The sequence below is a fragment of the Lissotriton helveticus genome, chromosome 3_2 (genome assembly GCF_964261635.1).
Source record: "Lissotriton helveticus chromosome 3_2, aLisHel1.1, whole genome shotgun sequence".
In the NCBI taxonomy this organism is placed as follows: domain Eukaryota; kingdom Metazoa; phylum Chordata; class Amphibia; order Caudata; family Salamandridae; genus Lissotriton; species Lissotriton helveticus.
Window position 1 is genome coordinate 488,996,693 of NC_136062.1, and position 22,269 is coordinate 489,018,961.

The following is a 22,269-nucleotide window of genomic DNA, read 5'->3' on the forward strand; positions in this document are numbered from 1 at the left end:
ATAGTGCTTATTACCCCGCACGAGGCATCAAAGCGCTTTTTCAAAGAGTAGCACACTACTGCGGAACCCATTAAAGGATTAGTGGTGAATTAGTATAGTGAAAAGTGAAATTAATTTGAGTGGTGGACATGTTAGTCTGTTATTTGGATTGAAAATATGAAAATCTCTGCAACGTGGTGTCACCTGATTGCCTGAAATAACCTGAAATTTGATTTTGGGCATTAATTATAACTTATGTAATTATACTTAACTAAAAATGAATGTTATATTAGTGTTCAACAAATGTTATTAAAACATTGTAAAATAATTAAATATTGTTTTTCTTTTTAGATATTTTTTGCCTTGAATGACATTTGTTTAGATGTTTAATTAGTTTAAAATATTTAATTTAATGCCGTTTTAATTTATGTCCGTACCTCCCTTATTATTAATGGGAGTGTGTTGCAGTTCCAGTGGATGACCATGTGTGATGTTGGACTCTGAGCTTGGGTACATTTACAACTGTTTTAGGTACATCATGGCTGTTGTGACTTTAGAGGTGTGGTTTTTAAATAGCAATGGGTGTACTCCTTTGTGGGTGAGTGCTAGTCCATCCCTACACCCCTCCTTACTCCTCCCTTAGCCCCTCCCCTTTATTCATAAATATTTCCCATTTTACACCCACTCCCACTCTGTCCCACTCGCATTTATTACAAAAAGTATATAAACATGTGCGGAACCTCTGCAGTCGAGGCAGGCAACTCCACAAAGAAAAAGATAGGAGAGGCAGAACGACAGCACATACTTTGTGAATCGCATTTTGTTGTACTTTAGTCGCCCTATAGTAGTTTATGAATAGGCCTGATTATCTGTGAGACTCTCTTGGGTGTATCTGATGAGATTGTAAAGCTGGTGAAACTGTCCTCAGCAGATGGGAAGCAGGTTCCATTTGTAGCAAAAAGGACATAGAAAGAGGTCACTCAAGTGGATCTTTGTAATGCAAGGCCATGCCCCCTCGGAACAGAAGTCATTAGGACTACTTACAGTGGAGCCAAGAATGGTTTGCATATGGCTGGCCTCGTCTGTAGTTACACAAAGACTAGAGAATGATGTGGTGGGGTGTTGCTGAGATTAACCAGCAGTCCTTCCATCGTCTTTAGTTTTTTTCAGTGATCAGCCCCACGTGGCACAGAACAGATGTTGGTCCCATAGAGACCTACGACCCAGGGACTCCTGCTGCAGCCCCCTGGTGAGGCTCATTAAGGCTGGAAACAGTTTTAGGTTATGTGGATTCCAGATCCTTGGGGGCGTGGCCTCGAAGTTCAGGATCGAATGGTCTTTGAGGGTCAGAGCCATTTTAAACTCTCAGGGAGGAAAACACACTGAATGGAATGAGGCCACAAATAGTTACAAAGGAATGAGTTTAATTCAAGCATTTCGATCCCTCGCTGTGTGCTTTTCTCAGTAGAGTTTCCAGAACAATCAATGGAGTGGAGTCTCTGTGGTTGCTTCATGTAAAGGTTTTGCGATGCTGAAAGCTCCTCCTCAGGGTTGACAGTGAGCACCTTTTATTCTCCCACATTGTCTCTCTTACGTAGAAAGGTTACATTTACAACTGAAGTTTTTTCACATTGAGAGCACGGATCATTTTCTTTCTCGTTGTGGGTTCTCTCACGTTGAATGAAACTGAATATCCAGCAGACCCTTCCCAGGCATTTAGAGCTATGACGAGGTTTTTTCCAGGTAAGTACTCGCAGGTTGAGTGAGACCAGATTTCCAACTTTTTCAGCATTCAGAGAGCTAATCAGGTTTTTTCCCAGTGTGAGTTCCCTCATGGTGAGTGAAAGTTATTTTATGATTGAAGCTTTTCTGGGATTCAGAACATTGATAGGGTTTCTGCCCAGTGTGGGTTCTCTCGTGTGCAGTAAGGTTGGATTTCTGCCTGAAGCTTCTACAGCATTCAGAGCACTGATACGGTTTGAGGCCAGTATGGATTCTCTGATGTACAGTTAAACTGGATTTGCAATAGAAACTGTTTTGGCATTCAGAGCACTGATACCGTTTTTGTCCAGTGTGGGCTCTTTCATGTAAAGTGAGATTGGATTTGATACTGAAGCTTTTCCAGCATTCCGAGCACTGATACGGTTTTTGCCCAGTGTGAGTTCTCTCATGTGCAGTAAGGCTGGATTTATGACTGAAGCTTTTCGAGCATTCAGAGCACTGATAAGGTTTTTGTCCAGTGTGGGTTCTTTCATGTTTAGTCAGATTGGCTTTGCTACTGAAGCTTTTCCAGCATTCCGGGCACTGATACGGTTTTTGCCCAGTGTGAGTTCTCTCATGTGCAGTAAGGTTGGATTTCTGACTGAAGCTTTTTGAGCATTCAGAGCACTGATAAGGTTTTTGTCCAGTGTGGGTTCTTTCATGTAAAGTGAGATTGGCTTTGCTACTGAAGCTTTTACAGCATTCAGAGCACTGATAAGGTTTTTGTCCAGTGTGGGTTCTTTCATGTAAAGTGAGATTGGCTTTGCTACTGAAGCTTTTACAGCATTCAGAGCACTGATACGGTTTTTGTCCAGTGTGAGTTCTTTCATGTAAAGTGAGATTGAATTTGCCACTGAAGCTTTTACAGCATTCAGAGCACTGATACGGTTTAAGCCCAGTGTGGGTTCTTTCATGTACCATAAGGCTGGATTTGTGACTGAAGCCTTTCTGACATTCACGACACTGATAGGGTTTTCGTCCAGCGCTACTTTTCTCATGTTTAGTGAGGTGGGGTTGATAACTAAAGCTGTTCTCACAGTCATTGCTCTTATTAGGGTTGTTTGTTTCTCCAAATTGGGTTTGTTCCTGGATACCTGTCATCTTAAGACAGAATTTGATATCTGATCATGTACTTGTTTGTCACAACTCAGCATGACCTTCTAAAATGCATTTCAGATCCTCTTCTTAACATATGTATTTAACTAATTATAATTTTTTCCTGGAGATCATTTTCCTACCTTTAAAGGCACCTACCTAACTTGTCCTATTAACTTTCACCAACGAGCCCCTTGTATTTATTAAGATGCCCCCATGGATTCATTTTCTCCAAGTTATGCCCGGGTGAATTCTCTCATGTTTAGTCTCATTTAGTGATTCTAGTTTATCACATTTGATTTAGGAGTTCTAAAAGCACTGATTAGGTCTTTGGGCTTTAGTGTTTACCTGGTAGGTATATTTGTTCATACAAGTAATGACAGATGATTAGGGCATGCTAGGGTGGTTTATGAATTGTCAATAGCGTAACACTGGCCCCTTTTATACTCTCTGAGCCAGTATATGGTTTTTTGCTCAGTGGCTAAGACAGGCACATGATCGACTTTGTAAGTTACAGAACACTTTGAAACCACTCGGATCAACCCAAGAGACAGAGTTGGTGGGGGAAAATCTTCCTATATTAGAAATGATAATCCAGCATCTTTGACGAAACGACATCTGAGAAAGAGCATTTACAATTTGTTTCTTTTAAACAATCTTTTCACTCCTCTGACTCACAGGAGACACAGTCAAAAGCGTGCACTTGTAAACCAGGGATATTAGTCTTTTTGACGGTTCTGTCACATCACAAAACGTCCACAGATGCTGATCTGTTGGGGAGGGGTTGGGTCTCCAAAGCATTTCTCATAAACCATCAAACAGAATTTACAACACTGAGTTTTCTCAAGTGCACTGCGTGGGAATCAATTGTGGTCAATGTTCTCCTCAATCTCAGTTACCGACACTTGGTAAACATTTATGATCATTTTCCTTTAGGATTTGACAACTTTCACATACACCAGTTTCTTCCGCTCCAACATCCGCACCATTCCTGGCACATAGAATCTGTTTCTTCTCTAGAGCTCCAGAATGTTTTAACTTTCCCCGAAATAATCCTTTTCGTTGTGTTTCACTAAATTTAAACCTTCTTTTTTCTGTTCATGCTTCTGTCACCTGTAGAAATGGAGTCAAAAATTGTAAATGAACACAAAGACAAAATATTTGTGACTTTATACTTTGCACAAAGAAATCAGTTTGAGTTGCATTTCTGATAGTGGTGAAACAGTGTAGATCAGGAGCTCGGGATCACTGGAAATCAAGGATGTGAGAGCAAAAGAAGTAAACATTTAAGAAAGAAACACAGATTATCAGAAGCAGCCACCACTATCAAATTGAAATTTCAGTGGCAACGGCTGGCGTCATAGTGAGATATTTGTAATTCTTGTAATAAATTACTAGATGGTATTTACTCCCCTGCCCAACTAGACTGTTAATCTATTCCTTTTTCCAGTGATCTAGGAGGGGACATTTTATTGAACAGGACAACAGGAAAGGAAACTAAAAAGGATCAAGAAAAGAAAAACACAAAACAGAGGAAGGAGAAAAAAGGCTATCTTCCACTCTCACCACAGGGGTCCAGCACAGGAAACTCTGCAGTAGGCCTGGGTGGTAAATTCCGTTCCGTTCGTGGAATTTGGGTAATTTTGAGTTCTGCGGAGAACACGGAATTGGCAAAAATTCTGCGATCCGCGGTTTCGCTTAATTTTCTGCTTGTTCGCGCTTTCAAAATGCGTGTTTGCGAGATAATTCTCCCCGAGCACGCAAACAGCATTCGCGAACAGGAAAATATCAACGTGAACAGGCAGAACAAGCAATTCCGCGTGTTTGCTGAACTTTTGCGTGCTCGCGGAGATTTTTTACGTTTCGCGAAGCTTCGCGTAGAGTGAATACTCAAATTCTGCCCACTCCTACTCTTCGATTCAAAAAGGGGGGTGGTGATGGACAGAGTATCTGAATTAAGCAGAACACTCCTACCCAGTCAAAAGATCAGGGCTTGATCCATCACCGTTTTTTTGCTCACTGCACCATCCCAGTTCAGAACCTGGCTATATTCAAATAAGTCTGGCCCTGGCCCAGTGCATCATGGGAACAGGGCGGACCAAACTACCAAGCCAGTTCTTTACTGGAAAGGAAACAAGCTTCCGGGGACCGGTTTCTGGCATTGCAGCCGTCTTCGGCCCGGCTTGCTTGAATCCTGATGGTGCAGTGAGCAAGGAACTCACATCTGAGCATACCCTGCCACACTTGTGGTGGCTAAAACGATTCAAAAAGGGGGGTGGTGATGGACAGAGTATCTGAATTAAGCAGAACACTCCTACCCAGTCAAAAGATCAGGGTGATGGCTCAAGCCCTGATCTTTTGACTGGGTAGGAGTGTTCTGCTTAATTCAGACACTCTGTCCATCACCACCCCCTGATATGAATCGTTTTAGCCACCACAAGTGTGGAAGGGTATGCTCAGACATGAGTCCCTTGCTCACTGCACCACCAGGATTCAAGTAAACCGGGCCGAAGACGGCTGCAATGCCAGAAACCGGTCCCCGGAAGCTTGTCTCCTTTCCAGTGAAGAATTGGCTTGGTAGTTTGGTCTGCCCTGTTCCCATGAGGCATGGGGTCAGACTAATTTGCATATAGCAAGGTTCTGAACTGGGGTGATGCAGTGAGCTAAAAAACGGTGATGGATCAAGCCCTCATCTTTTGACTGGGTAGGAGTGTTCTGCTTAATTCAGACACTCTGTCCATCACCACCCCCTGATATGAATCACTCCTACTCTTCAGCAGATGCTTGTGAACCCATAAGTTACTTTTAAATACAGTGCCCCCAATGTCAGCACCAGGTGCAGTTCCACCGGTCACACCGCCCTAAAGCAAGCCCTGTGTGCATGTGTGTCCACACACATGTACTGTGAAACCTGGGCCGACAATCGTGAACATTACCTTCCCCAATCTTGCCCGATGGTCCTTTTCTACGCACACATAGGCCGCAGCCATTTTGATCGACGGCAACCATTTTGTGTTCTGTTTTTCACTCCTGTTTCACCTGCACTTCCACAAGTATCTGTATAACCTTCTGACCGACTTGGTATGTGTTCTAAGGGCCATAATCGAGCGGACATGCCCACGTTTGATGTTAGCTTAAGAATGACATTCTATTACCGCCGCCAACCTCTCCATTCCTTGTTCCTCCCCATCCCTGTGCATGTAAGCAAAGATTGTAGATACCAAAAGGTCCCAGACTAAACCTGGTTTATTGCACCCCAAAGAATGCACCTCCCGATGGACAATGGAACTTGTTTTCCTATCAACAGTAAAGGACGTTAAACCCTGACCAGTCTCACATGTTCCCGACCCTGAGGCAAAGGCCAGCTGCCTGATAAACATCATATGTCCGACTGTTTATGATTGGGAGGGTACAAACCAACTTGTCCGAAATGTATGGCATCTTGTCCGGGGCGGGGTACCAAGCTTACGTGACACCGCTCATAAAGATTGTATTGTCGAAACACTGTATAAAAGTAGCCTGTTGAAGAGTTGAAGTTAGAACACCTCCCTGAGAGACATCCCGGTGTCTGCGGTAGACGTGCTCTCCTCTAGAGAAATAAACCTTGTTCTTGCCTTCCAGTTTCCAGTGCCTGCCTCGTTATTTTAATAGAATCGGAAGTGAATTAAAGGTGATAAGCCAAGCAGCTTTGGGGATCTCAAAGGGGGCTGCTTTTCATCAACTGGCATCCCAAACGTGGGGCCCATCAGCGACTCGCCAGTCCAAGTAGGAGAGGTCCCAACGACGGAGTGAACAACAAACCGATTGGGGTTAACCTGCCTTGAGAGGACCCCCGTCTGGCTGCCGATCAACCTGAACTTCACCAGTTCCTTGCGGACCTCTCTCTCGAGTGACCTGTAGTCCTGACTGGGACCCTAAAGGATTGCTGTATCGATATCAGAGTGAGAGGACAACCAGGCGCTGGAAGGGGAAGACGAAGAAATGTCCATACGGTCGGGGTAAGGTCATGAAATACGACAAAATTGACTGTCTGATTGTATTAAAATTGTTTGGTCGAATACTAGTATTCCGTTCTTGAAGTCATTGGTAGTAATTGAGACATTCCCTGCTTGCAAACAACATAGAATAGGAATATTTCACTCTTTGCAGGCAGCGAATGGCAGGTAGTGCGGACCTTTGTCAACGACCTACTGAGATATTTATTTTGACCGCTTGTACGTCATGCCTGTCTTCTCAAAATTGTTTGATTGTTTTGGACCGGACCTTTTGTTAGAGGTCAGTCATCCAGCACCGCCGGAGGGCACCCCTAACAATGACATGTATGTTAAATATGGAGTAGCCATCGTTGCTTATAGCAAACTGTGGCACAAATACACTAAGAAGGACCGGGTAAATCAGTGGCCACTGACGGGATCTTTTGATCTCGCTAAAATAGAAATATTAGAAATAGCGCTCCACAGAAAGAAAGCTACGCCAGCCATGCTTGACAGCTTTGGCCTCTGGCGAAAGGAAGCAACTCAGCGAAAGAAAAGAGACAAAGCCAGGCAGGATAAAGAAATGCGAAAGTCTGCTTACCAGACCTGTAAGAGGCTGAAGATGAGATAAAAGAAAGGTAAAATTATAAAAATGAACAAGAATCAAAAATATCAGGCCAGTACCCTGTCAGAACGCCTTTAACACTTTACCCCGAGTTACCGGCTAAACAGAGAATAAATGATGACCTCTTGTTAGGCCCCCACGGTCATCTACATGCCACCTCCTTATGCCCCTACTCATCCCGTAGTACAACGGCAAGAACAGCAAGGTACCAACGGAGACGCCGCAACCGTTTCCGCTCCAGTCGAGCCACCTGCAGCAAGTGCCAAATCAACAAACGCATTAGTAGAAATAGGATCAATAGAAAAAGAGTCGCCCAGGGTCCCACGATTAAGTACGCACGAGCGGGCAAACATTGACAAGATAGTCAAAACCCTCGTGGAGAGAAGAGAAATGGAATAGTATGTGACTGACATATGCAATTCATATGTCGAGAACCACAAACGATTCTTCATTGTGCGCTTCTGTTACTACACACTTACTGCCTATGAAGAGAAATATCAGGATGTAGGGCCCGGGAAACTAATGGCTCTTTACAGAAAAGTTAACATCGGAGACGAAAATGACAACGATGTGGCAGAACTCTTTTCGTCCACGTTAGAAGTATTCCGCCACCTCATAGAACAAGGGTGGATAGATACAGACAGGACATCGAAGCTAGTAAAACCCCCAGTAGAGAAGCCAGATAACATGATGCCGATAAAGGAAGCTGCCCTGTATTGGGTTCCCCCTAGGGGACAAGGGACTAATGACGACATAAATCATCAGGACGCTAAAGGGAGGGTGGTCTACAATTGGGTGTATCAGCCATGGGACAGACAGGACATCCTAACGTTCCGTAAATCTCTGCCGGATTTATGAAAGAATCCTACCACATTTTACACAGAACTAGGTATCGCGTTGGGGTCCACAATAATGACACTTACTGACATCGACTTGTTCTTCAGGTTATGTTTACCAGCCGATGTGTGGAAGCAGATTAGGAAGGTAGACTACACTAAATTGCTCGGTCATACCTGGGAACAACTCAGCACATTAGACAAACAGCTGAATCCTGGCCAAAAACCGGTTAAATCTATATTGGACCTCCCTGACAAAATAGTGCAGAAGGTAAAACACGGATACCGGAGAAAAAGATAGACTTGTCCATAGTACCCGCGTGCCGCCAGAAACCACAAGAGGATGTCTCCAAGTATTTCTCGAGATTCGAGACAGTGTTCTCTAATTACAGTGGACAGGACATGTCCACTGCAACCGGACACCACTAATTCGTGCAAAATTACGTCAAAGGACTGCTACCGGAGGTATCCCAGAAATTACAGACTAGCGAAAGTAGTTGGGCAGCATCTAAACCGGCGGCCATTCTCCAAATGGCCCAGTACTATGAACATCAACTAAACGAGAATGACAGGGCTACAGAAAAGAAAAAGAAGGACTTGAAGGAAAGAGTAATGATAGCCCAACTCCAAGGGGTGAATAAAGGGAGGGAACGATATAAGGGAAGATACCAACAGAATGTCCCTAGAGTACAGCCGCCTAGAAATTACTCTTTGATAGCATATGTGCAATGCCAGGACTTAGGACAGGATCAATGCGCATTTTGCAAGGAATATGGACATTGGAAATCCCAATGCCCGGCCTTATCAGGAGCTGGTGGGGGCGGAGGGGCAAGGGAAATAGCAAGTGAACAGAGAGGAAGAGGACGTGGGAGAGGGTACGCAAGTGAAGCAAGAGAAGAAAGGGCAGGAAGAGTAAACGCATTTGACCGTCCTAGACAGAACCAGTACCAACAGACAGATTACGACAATGCGTATCACTTTGCATAGGACAGCCAGGGGCAAGGGAGGGATCCAGTCGAGCTCTATGTTGATCGCAAAGGTCCTGGGCACAAAGTCACCATTTTTGGTAGACACAGGAGCAACACGTAGTGCACTATCCAAACGACTGATTCCAAGGGCACCCTTGTCTGGCTCACATGTGACCTCAATAGGATTTTATGGTACGCCCCCACCAACCCTCTGTCCAAACCGATTCCTTTCAACCTTGACAGCAAAATCGTTGAAATGACATGTCCCCTCTCTTCCAACACCCCAGACGCCATTATGGGTCTTGACCTTCTGAAGCACTTCCATGCGACAATCAGGTGCTCGCCAGATGGAGTGTGTGTCATCCTATATGACAACCGCCACCACCAAGGAGATAGCCCTTCCCAGCACATGTATCTCATCTCTAAGACTGACACATCCCTACTGGACACTTTACCATCACACTTATGGGCTAGAGCTGATTCGGACGTAGGACGAATGATGATTGACCCAGTACACGTGACAATACGACCAGACGCAATCCTACCAAAGGTACCACAGTACAGAATCTCACCAGAGGGTGAGAAGGCACTGACGGACATCATACACTCTTTAATGGAGGCAGGGATGGTAGAGGAAGTAGTGAGCAACCTTTGTAACAGCCCCATACTATCGATAATAAAGAGACAGGGAGAGGGAGATGGAAAAGCCTACCGCTTCATCATTGACCTGCGGGAAGTAAACAAAATTGTAGTACCACAGTACCCAGTAGTTTCCGACATCACTACCATTCTGACCTTAATTCCCTCAACTGCTACCACCTTTACCGTAATCGGCCTCATAAATGCGTTTTTCTCCATACCTATTCACAAAGACAGCCGCTATCTATTCGGATTTACCCTAAATTCTCGCTCATATAGATTTTGTAGAGCGCCCCAGGGGTACACAGAGAGCCCGAGCATCTACAGCCAAGCACTTAAAAGACAGTTGGACGCTATACAATTATCAGACGGTGTGACACTAATACAATATGTAGATGACATCCATCTAGCTGCAGACACCACACCATTAGCTGTCACAGCCACCATCAAACTGCTCTATTTTCTTGCTAAGAATTGTCACAAGGTCTCCCGAAAGAAATTACAATTTTGTAAATCACAAGTAACCTATCTAGGTCACCTCTTATCCAAAGAAGGGAGGAAACTCACACCCAATAGAATACAGACAATCCTAGACATTCCTATCCCCAGAAGTCAGAAGCAGGTCAGTTCCTTGATAGGTCTCACCTCCTTTTGCCGAAAGTGGTTGCCGAACTTCGGCCTCATTGTCGAACCCCTTCTCTCCCTCCTAGCTAAAGACATCCCCCACCTCTCCCCTGGACCCCTGAATGTCAAACTGCCTTTAAGGAACTACGTGATGCACTCTGTTCGGCCCCTGTCCTAGGAACCCCAGATTACTCCAAACCATTCTCCCTCTACACACACGAGAAGGAGGGATGTGTATTGTCTGTCCTAACGCAATCAATTGGTAACAAACAGCGCCCTTGCACATATTTCTCTGCCACCCTTGACCCAGCAGCCAGAACTCTGCCAGCGTGTTTGCGTGCTGTAGCAGCCACAGCAGTATCAATACGAAAAAGCGAAGGAATAGTGCTCTCCAATCCAATCACTGTGTTAGTACCCCATGCGGTTGACACACTCCTGAACCAAACCAAGACCCAACATTTGACTAGCGCCCGACTGACAGGATATGAGCTGACCTTGCTAGCGCCACACATTACCCTGAAACGGTACACCACCCTCAATCCGGCCACATTGTTACCACTACCCGAGAACGATCCTGGTGTGACTCCACTACACGACTGTGTGACACTGACAGACGAACAGACAAAGAGTAGAGTTGACCTTAGAGACACTGCCTTTTTAGAACCAGACGGACACCTATGGGTGGACAGTTCCTGCATCAAACTCCATGACGGCACCACCTCAGCCGCATACGCTGTCACCACAACCCGAACCATTCTAGAGACAGCCCGTATTACTCAACGCTCTGACCAGGCAGCGGAACTCATTGTCCTCACACGAGCTTGTATTTTAGCAGCAGGTATGACAGTCAACATATACACTGACAGTCAGTATGCCTTTGGGGTAGTACACCACTTCGGGATCTTATGGAAGGAGAGAGGGTTCCTGACTTCAAATGGTACACCCATCCTACATGGAGACTTAGTCTCCGCATTGACAGAAGCAGTCCTCCTCCCCAAGAAGCTAGCGGTGATAAAATGCCAAGCACATAAGAAAGTGACTGATCTTATTGGACAAGGAAACGCACTAGCTGACGTTACTGCCCAAACCACGGCAGAAAACAGGACTACGACACGAATGTATGTGACCAGGTCACAAGCCGAACAGTGGACAAACGCTAGAACCACTGTAAGAGACATACAGACAACAGGCACGCATGACGTACTGACTTAGTGGGAAAGGGTGGGACTGAAGGAAGAGGAAGATTGCTGGAGGACTAAAGATGGGAATAAATGGCTGTTGCCCAATGCCTACTTAATCCCTATATTGACCATGGCACATTTACCCGCACACATAGGCTTCTCCCCATGAATGAACTGATCACCAGAGTATGGCATAATGCCAAGATAGCCGAATCTGCCAAACGCCTAGTACAACAATGTATAGTCTGCCTACGACACAACCCTGGGAAGAGGACCGTAGTACCACGGGGATGGTTTGGAGTCCCTGACCACCCCTTTGAAGTCCTACAAATGGATTACATCCAACTAGAAAGGTGCCATGGTCTGAAATATGTCCTAGTGGTTGTATGCGCTTTTAGCAAGTGGGTGGAGGCATACCCCACCCGCGACAATACCGCCTTAGCCACTGCAAAGGTATTGCTCAAAGAATTCTTCCCTCGCTATGGCTTTGTAGAATTTTATTGAGCGATAACGGCCCCCACTTCGTAGCTGAGGTGATACAGAACATCCTGAGTGGGTTGGGGGTAATCAATGCTACAAAAACGCTCCACCCCAATCAAGCACAGACTAACTCCTTATGAACTAGTCTTTGGCAGGCCTATGAGCATTTGGGCAGCTCCAAAACCAACCTCCATTAACGGTGTCCCGGATATACTAATGTCCGACTATTTGAATAAACTGACGGACAAGCTAACACTTATCCACCAACAGGTGCAGCAAGCCTTGCCAGATGTATCCAGGGGCCCAGGACATGAGATAAAGCCTGGAGGCCATGTCCTCGTGAAGAACTTCCAGAGGACCAAGAGTCTGGAGCTGAGGTGGACGGCCCCCTGGCAAGTCTTGATCACCACCCGAACTGCCCTTCGAGTGGAAGAGAAGCGAAATTGGCTGCATGCCCACCACTGCAAGAAAATCCCTCCAACACTGGCAACCTGCGAAGAGTTGGAAGTGCTCGAGGAAGTTCTATCGAAAGACCGGCCAGCTCTGAGTTGCTATCCTCAAGAAGACACACTGCAACTCACAGAAGTTCCTGACCCCACGGTGCCGTCCTAGAAGGGGTACTACCTAAGATCAACAAAAGGAGGGTGCTCCGACAAACCAGGCCACTCACTGAGTCGAAAACCTCAAATCGGTAGCACAGCCAACGCTACCAGGGTGAAACGCTAGCAAAGTCTGTGGTCCTGCCAGTCACAGAGCCCCTTGAAGATGATGGAAGATATCGAACACGGGAAGAACAATAGCAAAGCCTCTAAGACTGTCAACTTACACGGCACAAAGACAATTGCACTTGCGGCAGCATTTCTCACCTGTCTCCTGTTAATGATCACAGTCTGGATCATTGAAGAGAATGCTCCTGCACACAGAACAATGTTTCCCACTTTGCAACCTACCACCCAGAAAGAACATTATCTGGTATCACTGTCGCCTCACCTCCGAGAGCGGCGCAAAGAATTTTGGAACAACTCCTTTGTACAACTGTTGCACCAACACAGTCTTGCTACTAATGCCTCCAACTGTTGGGTCTGTGGACTGCTACCACATGCCACTGAATGATCTCTCCCATTCATCCAGTCACCCTTCTCCGTTCATGGGTCTTGCCTCACCTGGATGATGCTCCTCCAAGAACGTTACAGAGACAATGTCAATTCGGGAGAAACAATTGCTCGTTTCTACACCGAGTTCTGGCTGACCAAAACAGGAAGAACGACAGCTCCTTTCTGTCCTCACTCCACCAGTGCAACATCCCCAATAAATGTCCCTTCCAAAGAGCAAGTGGAAATCCAAGTTTTCAACAATTCTGTCAGAACCACCTTTTCCTACCTCAAGAAAAGAACTGCTGCAACGCTGACCGTGGCCCTGTCTGTGATGAATGTCTCGGGCCTTGTGTGCATCAAAGGCCATGGGACTAAAACTGTGGGACACAGCACGTGCAATATTACAAGGACTCTGAAGACTGCCGACCCTCCAGCATTTGTGGCCTCACCCAACATGAACTTTGTCTGCGGAACCAATGCCTACACCTGGCTCCCACGGGGCTGGGAAGGCGCGTGCTACATCGCCTTTGTCCTACCACCAACCTACACGGCCCCTTCAGAGCATCATCGAGAAAGGCGTTCCAAAGACACTGTCCAAGTAGACTCTGCTGCATCACAATTCCTCGATTCTTAAAAGGGGATGGTGATGGACCGAGTATCTGAATTAAGCAGAACACTCCTACCCAGTCAAAAGATCAGGGCTTGATCCATCACCGTTTTTTAGCTCACTGCACCATCCCAGTTCAGAACCTGGCTACATGCAAATTAGTCTGGCCCTGGCCCAGTGCATCATGGGAACAGGGCAGACCAAACTACCAAGCCAATTCTTTACTGGAAAGGAAACAAGATTCCGGGGACCGGTTTCTGGCATTGCAGCCGTCTTCGGCCCGGCTTGCTTGAATCCTGATGGTGTAGTGAGCAAGGGACTCACATCTGAGTATACCCTACCACACTTATGGTGGCCAAAACGATTCATAAAAGGGGGTGGTGATGGACAGAGTATCTGAATTAAGCAGAACACTCCTACCCAGTCAAAAGATCAGGGCTTGATCCATCACCGTTTTTTAGCTCACTGCACCATCCCAGTTCAGAACCTGGCTACATGCAAATTAGTCTGGCCCTGGCCCAGTGCATCATGGGAACAGGGCAGACCAAACTACCAAGCCAATTCTTTACTGGAAAGGAAACAAGCTTCCGGGGACCGGTTTCTGGCATTGCAGCCGTCTTCGGCCCGGCTTGCTTGAATCCTGATGGTGCAGTGAGCAAGGGACTCACATCTGAGTATACCCTACCACACTTATGGTGGCCAAAACGATTCATAAAAGGGGGTGGTGATGGACAGAGTATCTGAATTAAGCAGAACACTCCTACCCAGTCAAAAGATCAGGGCTTGATCCATCACCGTTTTTAGCTCACTGCACCATCCCAGTTCAGAACCTGGCTACATGCAAATTAGTCTGGCCCTGGCCCAGTGTATCATGGGAACAGGGCAGACCAAACTACCAAGCCAATTCTTTACTGGAAAGGAAACAAGCTTCCGGGGACCGGTTTCTGGCATTGCAGCCGTCTTCGGCCCGGCTTGCTTGAATCCTGATGGTGCAGTGAGCAAGGGACTCACATCTGAGTATACCCTACCACACTTATGGTGGCCAAAACGATTCATAAAAGGGAGTGGTGATGGACAGAGTATCTGAATTAAGCAGAACACTCCTACCCAGTCAAAAGATCAGGGCTTGATCCATCACCGATTTTTAGCTCACTGCACCATCCCAGTTCAGAACCTGGCTACATGCAAATTAGTCTGGCCCTGGCCCAGTGCATCATGGGAACAGGGCAGACCAAACTACCAAGCCAATTCTTTACTGGAAAGGAAACAAGCTTCCGGGGACCGGTTTCTGGCATTGCAGCCGTCTTCGGCCCAGCTTGCTTGAATCCTGATGGTGCAGTGAGCAAGGGACTCACATCTGAGTATACCCTACCACACTTATGGTGGCCAAAACGATTCATAAAAGGGGGTGGTGATGGACAGAGTATCTGAATTAAGCAGAACACTCCTACCCAGTCAAAAGATCAGGGCTTGATCCATCACCGTTTTTTAGCTCACTGCACCATCCCAGTTCAGAACCTGGCTACATGCAAATTAGTCTGGCCCTGTCCCAGTGCATCATGGGAACAGGGCAGACCAAACTACCAAGCCAGTTCTTTACTGGAAAGGAAACAAGCTTCCGGGGACCGGTTTCTGGCATTGCAGCCGTCTTCGGCCCGGCTTGCTTGAATCCTGATGGTGCAGTGAGCAAGGGACTCACATCTGAGTATACCCTATCACACTTATGGTGGCCAAAACGATTCACGCATCACAATTCCTCAACGCAGCAAAAGGGCTTGTTCCGCTATGGGGACCAATGGCAAACAGCCGAGCCATCAGGCACCTGACTCAGGCAGTTGAAACTGCCCTGAACATCACGGGTGGCATCCTCGCCAACAACACTGCCGAGCTTCAGGCAGTCCGTCTGGTGGCTCCACAAAATCGTATGGTCCTAGACGTGGTACTAGCGGACTGCGGAGGAGCATGTTGCATCATCGGTGCCAGCTGTTGCACATACGTCCCTGACACATCACCTTCTGTTTTTGAAGCTATTGAACATCTCCACAAACTGTTCGGAAATCCATCAAGGAACAGAGACTTACAGGCACATGCATCAACGGATTTTGCGATCGCAAACGGTGCGAAACACAAAAATCAGCCGTTTGCGATCGCAAAATCTACTTTTGGAATGCATGAAGGGTGAAGGCCCTCGCAAGTTGAGAATTCGCAAATATTAGCGAATTCTCAAATTGCGATTGCATTTAAGGAATCGCATTTAGCGATTCCTTAAATGCAATGCACGAAACTTTAAAAAATGGGGAATTTGCAATTATTGGGAGCAAATTACCAAGAGGTTGAACCTCATGGTAATTTGCAAAAACTTGGAAAAATGCACTTTTGTGCATTTTTCAAAGTTTCATGTTGTGCACACACAAGCCCTTAGGGCATGTGTGTGCACAACATATGTGCACAAATTGATTTCAGGGGTGGAACAGGGTGTCCTTTGGACACCCCTGCACCCTTGAAATCGCATTCTCAATTTGCGATTCGCTAATTGCTAATCGCAAATTGAGAATGTCTTCCCATTTATTCCTATGGGCCTCTAGGCCCATAGGAATGAATTGGGAGGTATTCCTTAATTGTGATTCTCAATTAGAGAATCGCAATTAAGGAATACTAAGAAATCGCAATTTATTTAGCGATTTCTTGATGCATTGCATTTTGCAATTCCTTAATTGCGATTCCTTATTTTCCGCAATTAAGGAATCGCAAAAAGCAATATTGATGCATGTGCTTGATAGACACTTGGAAATTGGCTTTGGGGCATCTTAAGGGAGTGGGGTTGGAAGTTATTAATGATCCTCTTGAACCCAGTACTGGCAATATGTGGTTGTTGTTTATGTGTACACTGTATACCACCTCTGCGTTCCCTTTTTATAAGCACCTTGCGCCCTAAGACTATGGGCACTCAGCTGACAAAAATGAGAGTACTATATGAACAAGAGACATTATGGGGATCAAAATAAACTGACAAGCTGGCTAGTCATGTTCAAAGGGCGGACTGTGAAACCTGGGCCGATAATCGTGAACATTACCTGCGCCATCTTGCCCGATGGTCCTTTTCTACGCACACATAGGCCACAGCCATTTTGATCGACCGCAACCATTTTGTGTTCTGTTGTTCACCCCTGTTTCACCTGCACATCCACAAGTATCTATATAACCTTCTGACCGACTTGGTATGTGTGCTAAGGGCCATAATCGAGCGGACATGCTTAAGAACGACATTCTATTGCTGCCGCAAACCTCTCCATTCCTTGTTCCTCCCCATCCCTGTGCATGTAACCAAAGATTGTAGATACCAAAAGGTCCCGCACTAAACCTGGTTTATTGCACCCCAAAGAATGCACCTTCAGATGGACAATGTAACTTGTTGTCCTATCAACAGTAAAGGACGTTAAACCCTGACCAGTCTCACATGTTCCTGACCCTGAGGCAAAGGCCAGCTGCCTGATAAACATCATATGTCCGACTGTTTATGGTTGGGAGGGTACGAACCAACTTGTCCGAAATGTATGGCATCTTGTCCGGGGCGGGGTACCAAGCTTACGTGACACCGCTCATAAAGATTGTATTGTCGAAACACTGTATAAAAGTAGCCAGTTGAAGTTAGAACACCTCCCTGAGAGACATCCCGGTGTCTGCGGTAGATGTGCTCTCCTCTAGAGAAATAAACCTTGTTCTTGCCTTCCAGTTACCGGCGCCTGCCTCCTTATTTTAATAGCATCGGAACTGAATTAAAGGTGATTAGCCAAGCAGCTTCGGGGGCCTCAGAGGGGGCTGCTTTTCATCAGTACGGTGTATTTTGCTTGTAGTAGACAGGACAAAAAAGGGCAGGATGGGAGGACGCAAAGAGATGGAAGTCAGATCCAGAGAGAAAAGACGCCAAAAGACAGACAGAGAGAGGATGGTGTCATGTGGTCCGGAAGAGGAGACAAATGTGCCAATTGTAAAGGAACTGCTGGGCAAAACTGACCTAAAAAGAATTGGACCCGCACTACACTGCCAACATGTACCAGGAGGAATGTGGCTCCATCAGGGGATTATCAGAAGTTTGATAACAGCAAGAATAGTGCAGAGAGGGAGTCAAATGTTGAAGCGGAAGAGACAAAAAAACAGAGATCAAGAAAGGGAATAGAGAAAGAAGAAACAGGGAAAAGGAAACTTAGACTTATAGGAATCCTTACCTGACAGTTATATTATATTTTGTTCTTCCGAGGGTGGCAGCCACGCTGCACTGCCTGGTCATCCCAGAATATCTTGAATGGAAGTAAAGAAATGGTTTTGTGTCAGACGACTATCACACTTCATCACATTTTACATATAACCATCCTGAACTTACAAAACAAAATAATCTCTTGTTGTCTGGATGCCATTGTGAAGCAACTTTGGTTATTAATAAAACATTTTTTGGGTTCAAGAGCCATGATCCTTTGCTGGAAAAGGTCTCTGTGAATATAGAGCGCACCCACAGTCTCAGAGAACAAACCCTAACAACCCAGTCCACGTCTTCATAACCCCCATCTTTCCATTTACAGATCATGAAACTTGCAAATCAAAACAATCTGGTTTGCAAAGGTATGTTAATGTCCTTGTACATAATTATGTCCAAACCATGCTCTCTGAGCAACAGCAATTCAAGTTCAAGCTGATGCAGAGTTCGAATGCTGAGCAATGGAAGCAGCAAAGCATCATTGTGTTGGTTCTTTTTATCTATAACTTATCTGAAGGGATGATGCGGAGGGTCAGTATCAATAAACCCTTCACGAGACAAAGCTTGGAACATTGAAATGTTTAGACCTCCATTGGAGACAACGGAGCAGCAGCAGACTATACAACCTGATATAGGCCTGCTGCTCTCAACATCACAATGTCCTAATACGCAGCCTCTGCCTTTCGGAAATATATGGATTGGGCAGGAGAAGGCAGAAGATGAAGCCTGCAGCAGGGCACACAGGAGCCCCCCCCTTCCTCCTGCCGTAGATCACAGTGTCACTGGTATCTAAGAAGGAAGAGGGGATTCTGCTCATCTCCTGCATCTCCCCGGCTCAACTGAATGATGAAAAGCAGTTTAGCCGAGCACAGGCAGAACCAGGGTCTGACTTCAGCCTCCTTTCACAGCTATTGCTGTGACTGTTCAACAATTAACCCCTGTGGTCCTGCATGCGACTGTTAACTGTTTAACATTCACAGCAACAACTGTGAAACAAAGGTTTCAGAGTACCGGAGGTGTTTCAACCCCCTCGGTCTCTGGGACACCTCTGTTTTATTATTTAACACATTCTGCCCTCATGGGGCAAACAGTGTAGTGACCTTATAGTCAGCCGTAGCAGGCAATACTGCCTTTAAAGGACCGTTCCCTTGGTAAAGGCACTTGCATTTAGCTTTGGAGTTACAGAAAGCAGTAATTTTTTTATTTTATTTTTTTATTTTTTTACACTTGTATGGCGCACAGCTACCCAAAAAGGGTTTCCCGGCGCCGATGACTTAGCGATGAACAGAAGTAAGGGGTAAATTTGGTCAGTAGGTTTATTTCTGGAAAAGCCAGGTTTTTATGTTCTTTCTAAATCTAGCATAGTTTTCTTCTTTGCAGATATAGGGGGGGATTTTGTTCCAGAGAGTGGGCCCTAGGACAGCGAAAGATCTACCTCCCATTCTCGCTAGTTTGAACCTAGGGGCCGTAAAGTTTGCAGCGGTCTCGGAACGCAGTTCTCTTCCCGGGATGTATGGGGTCGCTAAGGATTGCAGGTACTTTGGTGCGGTGCCGGTTTTGATCCTAAACATATAGCTCGGTCATATTAAGTATAGTAAGGTCATATTAAAGATTTAAAATAATGGTTACTTAGTCAGAGAAATAATCATCATAATATTTGCATAAGGATCACATACAGTTAACCTCTAAATTATATCAAAAGCCAGACTCAGATATAACTCTAGATGTAAAGTCGATAGACAGACCACCACAACAAATGTGTGCTGAGAAATAAGAAAACCTTTTTCTATAATATCAAATAGCAAACTGACATAGAATCTGCTTAGTTCAAAATCAAGGAAAAGTTCTGATGTACAAAATCAGTAAGAGGAGTGAAATGTAGTCTGCATTTTGGAAAAGGGTAAAATAAAACAATTGCAGCAAATATCCTAAACCTGTACATTTGATAAGTTGTTAGACAGAGAGAAGACATTATTGACATGGTTCAAGATGAGGTAAAAATGACAACAACCAATGAATGTTCATGAAAACATAGCACAACTAAACGTAATTTTATAAAACACACCTACAAAATGAATAATTAATTATGACTCTTCACCTTAAAGCAGGAGATTGGCATTGGATCTTGCTTGTTCTACCAACCAATACAGCAACATGGGACAACAATAGTATGAATTCTTCTCAGGTCCTTTACTATCCTCCTTTTTCTACCTGTTTATTTAATTCCCGTGATAGTAGAGTTACATGGGCTCCATATCTCTTCTTTTAGAATGCCTTGCTTAAAAATGTTATCAATGACAGGTGTATGCCCTCCTCTGCTTCACGTGTATGGTTGTACTGAGGAGTGTGTGTGTTAGAAAGGGGGTTGCCAATTCTACGAGGGTAGCATGGAGCAGAGCGGGCAGGCCAAACTGCTGAGGACATGTGTGTAGCATCCACGCAGTAAGCACAGACGACACCCCAGGCACACCACAAAAGAGACACCACACCGGTTGGGATGTAAAAGAATAACTCATGTATTGTCTCCAACCTGCAAAAGTAAGACACAGTAATCACGATGAGGCACCAACGGGCGCCGTGGGCAAAGTATATCAGGGGGATTATTTACAGGGAAAATGTGAAAGGCAAGAAAAAGGTAAGTCCGTTAGTTTCCAGGGCTGAAATAAAGACAAGGCGCTATCACATGATATGAAATATCAGCGATATCAATGTGAGGAAAAGAAACACTAGGAGTGAAAGCAGGAAATAAAACATTAGGCGTGAAAGCACATTATGCATAAAAGGTAACATGGGAACCCTAGACAGTCCCAGCAGCAAGCCCCAGGGGCCCCAGTGTAATGCTTCTCATCTCCTGGGGGGTCCAGTCCAAGGTGCTCCTTCCTTTCCAGGCGCTTTTAGGCGCAGCGCTTGCGTGGCGCCAGGTCCCAGTTGCCTCAGGGACCGAGGCTGGCCATCCTCACCTCTCAAGGGGCCAGGGGACAGAGCAGCAGGCACGACTGGGCCAGGTCAGCAGTTCGTGGGGACTCATCAAAACAGGGCGGTAGGCTTTCACCATCCTCCACTGTAGAGTGGCCCTCGTCCTACACAGCAGCCTGAACTCCTGCAGTGGGGCTTCCACTAGCCCTGGGGACAGTAGAGGAGTTCTATATGGGAGCAGGGTCCAGCACACAGGCCCAAGTGGCGGTATCCCCTGGCAGCAGCTCCCCTCACGTTCCTGTTTCAGCTCTATCTCAATACATGGTGACACAGCCCCCTTATTTATATGCCCCTCACCCCACCTACCAGTCAGAGCCAGAAGCAACTAGAATTCTCAGGCGAACTAGTTCTAACTGGCTCAGAGGGAGGAGTAGAGCACCCTGGTGGCCATGCTTCCCCCCAAAAGCTGGGATTGCTGGGTACCGAACATCTAGACCGCTAACCTACTGCAGTCAGGTAGCACAACACATAGCCATGGCATACATTTTAAATGCAGCATTCCATCAGGGTACATTTTCTTGATGAGGGATTAATAACTGCACACCGTTGCGTCACATTTTCATATTAAACGGGGCATCTCATACCACACATGGCCTATACAGTTTTCCTACCATGGGGAAGACATCCTAAACAGGGGGGTGAAAAGCGAAAAATTTGGGGAAAATGGGCCAAGTCCAACACCCGGCATCTGATTTTATGGCCTTGTGTGCCACAACCACCGGAGCGCTAACCGCGCTTCCACCAGAAGTGATGTCAGAGGCTTTCTCCGCTCATCCAGCACAAGCTGTGGCGGACCGGAAAGCAAGAGGCTTCAGGATCCCAGTGCGGGGGAGACAAGGTGCACAAAGGCGTTTGTTCATGATTTTAAGTGAGCAACATTAAAAACAGTTTGCTAAGAAATATGCCAACTTAGCCTTTTCTAAAGTATATGCAGTGCGTTATGCGCATTATGCACAGGTGAATCAGCGTTTAAAAATACAGAAATACAAAGCTGCTTCCAAAGCGAACAAATCCTTCCTGGATCTGCCTAAGATGGCCACAGTCGGGATTTAGGCCCCACCACAGCAGGGAAACAGCACTCACGCACCCACCTATGCAATACACATGATCATAGCCAGAGAAGGGAGTGGGGCCTTAATCCTATTGGACCTCTTTGCGGCATTTCACATGGTATCACA

The 22,269-nt window shown here is 45.9% G+C and overlaps 1 protein-coding gene across 1 annotated transcript in view; it reads right to left on the reverse strand.

Annotated features, from left to right (window-relative positions):
• Nucleotides 1-22,269, reverse strand: part of LOC144826090 (uncharacterized) — a 279,685-nt gene that overhangs the window by 221,668 nt on the left and 35,748 nt on the right. Inside the window, 2 exon segments of the mRNA XM_078684448.1 lie at nucleotides 1,800-3,948; nucleotides 18,090-18,161. Of these exon segments, the coding sequence (XP_078540574.1) occupies nucleotides 1,800-2,841 (1,042 nt within the window). The 5' untranslated portion in view covers nucleotides 2,842-3,948; nucleotides 18,090-18,161.